This window comes from Bidens hawaiensis, unplaced genomic scaffold, assembly GCF_021521415.1.
Source record: "Bidens hawaiensis isolate Kalapana, Puna unplaced genomic scaffold, B.hawaiensis_p1.1 tig00013648_1, whole genome shotgun sequence".
In the NCBI taxonomy this organism is placed as follows: domain Eukaryota; kingdom Viridiplantae; phylum Streptophyta; class Magnoliopsida; order Asterales; family Asteraceae; genus Bidens; species Bidens hawaiensis.
In genome coordinates, this window is record NW_027492159.1 from 202,794 (window position 1) to 205,451 (window position 2,658).

At 37.2% G+C, this 2,658-nt stretch overlaps 1 protein-coding gene across 1 annotated transcript; it reads right to left on the reverse strand.

Moving 5' to 3' along the window:
- Positions 1-282: 282 nt before the first annotated feature.
- Positions 283-2,388, reverse strand: LOC143544629 (uncharacterized). Its single transcript, XM_077036689.1, has one exon. The coding sequence runs from the start codon at positions 2,386-2,388 to the stop codon at positions 283-285; it is 2,106 nt and encodes a 701-aa protein (XP_076892804.1).
- Between the last annotated feature and the right edge of the window lie 270 nt (positions 2,389-2,658).

The window sequence follows — 2,658 nt, forward strand, 5'->3', positions numbered from 1 at the left end:
CATCGAATTCAGCTTGGAGAGTAAAGGCGTGGCCCATGAAAATCATAATAGCTCCGCACTGTGGTTCAAAATCTAGTGTTAATACATCTATATATGCATGTAAAGTAGGAAATCAACATTACAGGGAAATCTAAATTAACTTACTTCATTACTCGAAGAACAAATATGATTTATGGTTCACAAATTCTAGCATGCCATTTGTCGATAAATGGCATGTTGTCTGGATGCATACTTGACACATTCCGGGAAGGATCTTGGATGGTTTTGATTATCTCTTTAGTCTCACCAAGAAGTTGTGCTGCACCTTTGACACATGCCTCTCTTTTCTCTATCACACGTGTGGCATTTCATTGCTATCACTTGAGGTAAGTTGGTGAGACATGCCGCCATTATATCACCAATCCTTGATGATATCAATTCATCAAATGATTTCTTCTCGTTGTCCTTGATCATTGTTTCAGTGATGCGAACCATTGAGTTGGCACAAATAGACGTGAATTCAGAATCGCCATCTTTACTTCCCACCCCTGATTTGCTGATCTTGTTTTTAGCTTTTTCCAAGAACAAATGAACAATTTGCATTGTTGGATCCTCTAGGCAATCACTTTTATTTACTTGAGAAGCAATATCTTTCAACCCGATTCCTAACCATTTGTGGCAAACATCAACTTCTTGCCACAACCTTTCAGCCGCCTTCTGACTGCTTACATAATCAGGTGTAGCATTGAGGTTTTTTTCCACAAGTGTGACATAGTCAAGACCTTCCCTCACACTTTTTAGCAAGCTATCCACTTCCACCTTTTTTATCTTACGAAGAGTAACCGCAATGGTTGCTAAGGTTACCACCGCTAAGCTCCAACAATCTCGATATTCTACTTTTGATGTTGATGAACATTGAACATGATCATTATTTTTATCAAACATTTTAACTCCTTGAAAACCTGCTGTAGATTTTGTATAAATTAGGTTCATGAGATTCTTGGGCTCTTTCTTTTCACTACTTTTTATCAACTGGTTCAAAGATTTTAAAAGGCCTTTCAGTGTTCTCTTAGCAAGCTCATTTTCATCTTCAAGTTGCAAAACATAAGAGCTTTCATCTAAGTTGTCATCCTCTTTTCCCAATGAACAACAGACGGCTTTTGATAAACACTTCAAACAACGCAGAAAATACACAACACATACTATAGAGATAAATGGGTTCAATGCTATTATCTTGCATACTACCACAACTACCTTTAGAAGTTTTATAAAGACGTTGAAGATTAAGCTTTTCAAATTCTTGATGACTACCTTGCGCTTGTGGGTACGGAATGGAAATGAAATACTACCATCTTTCAAATCAGATAACTTCTGAGTCCAGTAGCTTTCTACTTTAAAGACCTTCATACGGTTCCAAATGCTTTTGATCGACACCTTATAAAATCTTAAGGGTGCAAAACATCTAGAAAGTGGTGCAACTGAACCAAGCAAGACCCCTATAAACTGCACTATGACAATCAACTTCGTTGTCCAGTCATAAGCTGAGCCACAGTCGTTTATATCCATAAATGTCCAAACCATTGTAAGACTGTGCAACATAGTGGTTAAAGAACATATTACCCCAGAAGCAGTGGTTGTGGGACAACAAGCAATGATGAATTCGGGGTTGCCACTTCCTGCCATAATCCAGTACTTGCTCACATGCTCCCGTAGCTTCTCAACCGTTAATAATTCTCCGGTTAATGTTGAAGCTTCTTTATAATGACGTTGTTGATATTTGGGTTCTAGAATCTGTTTGGATTTTAGAATCGCTAAAGATGAAGATACATGTAGTATCAACAACAAGAGTAACATAGCCACATAAATTGAGGCTATTATAGAATGGGGAATTACACCTGTTCGTATTTGAATACAAACATTAACCACCAAGGTGATTACCATAACACCCAAAGCTATGATGTTCGCCAACATTGCGTTGTCGTCCATGGTTGCTAAACAAGGCAATAGATTAGCCATCATGGTGCACATAAAGGCCACACTTCCGAGCTTTGCCATTTGGTCCACCTCACCAGGAAACAAACCACTCAAATCCACAGGTAACTTCATTGCAACAGCTATCACAGAGAGAGAAGCCGCGTTAATGGTAAAGTACTTACACGGAAACCATAGCTTTCTACTTCTTAAGCCGTGTAATATATCAGCCGCCATTGCGAGGATGCAACACAGAGATGCTAAAGCGATGTATATCCCGATCCACACCAAAGGTTTGCTGAACTTGTCCTCCTGATCTGAATTGTATATTATGTCAGCGAAACGTTGCAACGAAGATGTAATATTATCTGGAACATGATATTTTTCGTCTTGGAGTTGTAGGAGAAGATTGTCATAAATTCTTGAGTTGAGACCCATATCTATGTTCGAACTGTAATCACAACTGATAATTTGATTGAGATATGATGGGATTAGTTCTTGGAGAACACTTCTGCAAATCTTTTATTTATATATAGCTCATACAGTTCATGTACCTTTAAGTTGTCCGTGTAGTGATACTTTTTATAAAGTTTATTATTATTATTATTATTATTATTATTATTATTATTATTTTCTTACTACATTTTGAATTATATATTTTCCCACCAAGTTATTACTCTTTTTGTCATATTGTGTTTAGAGGATGTT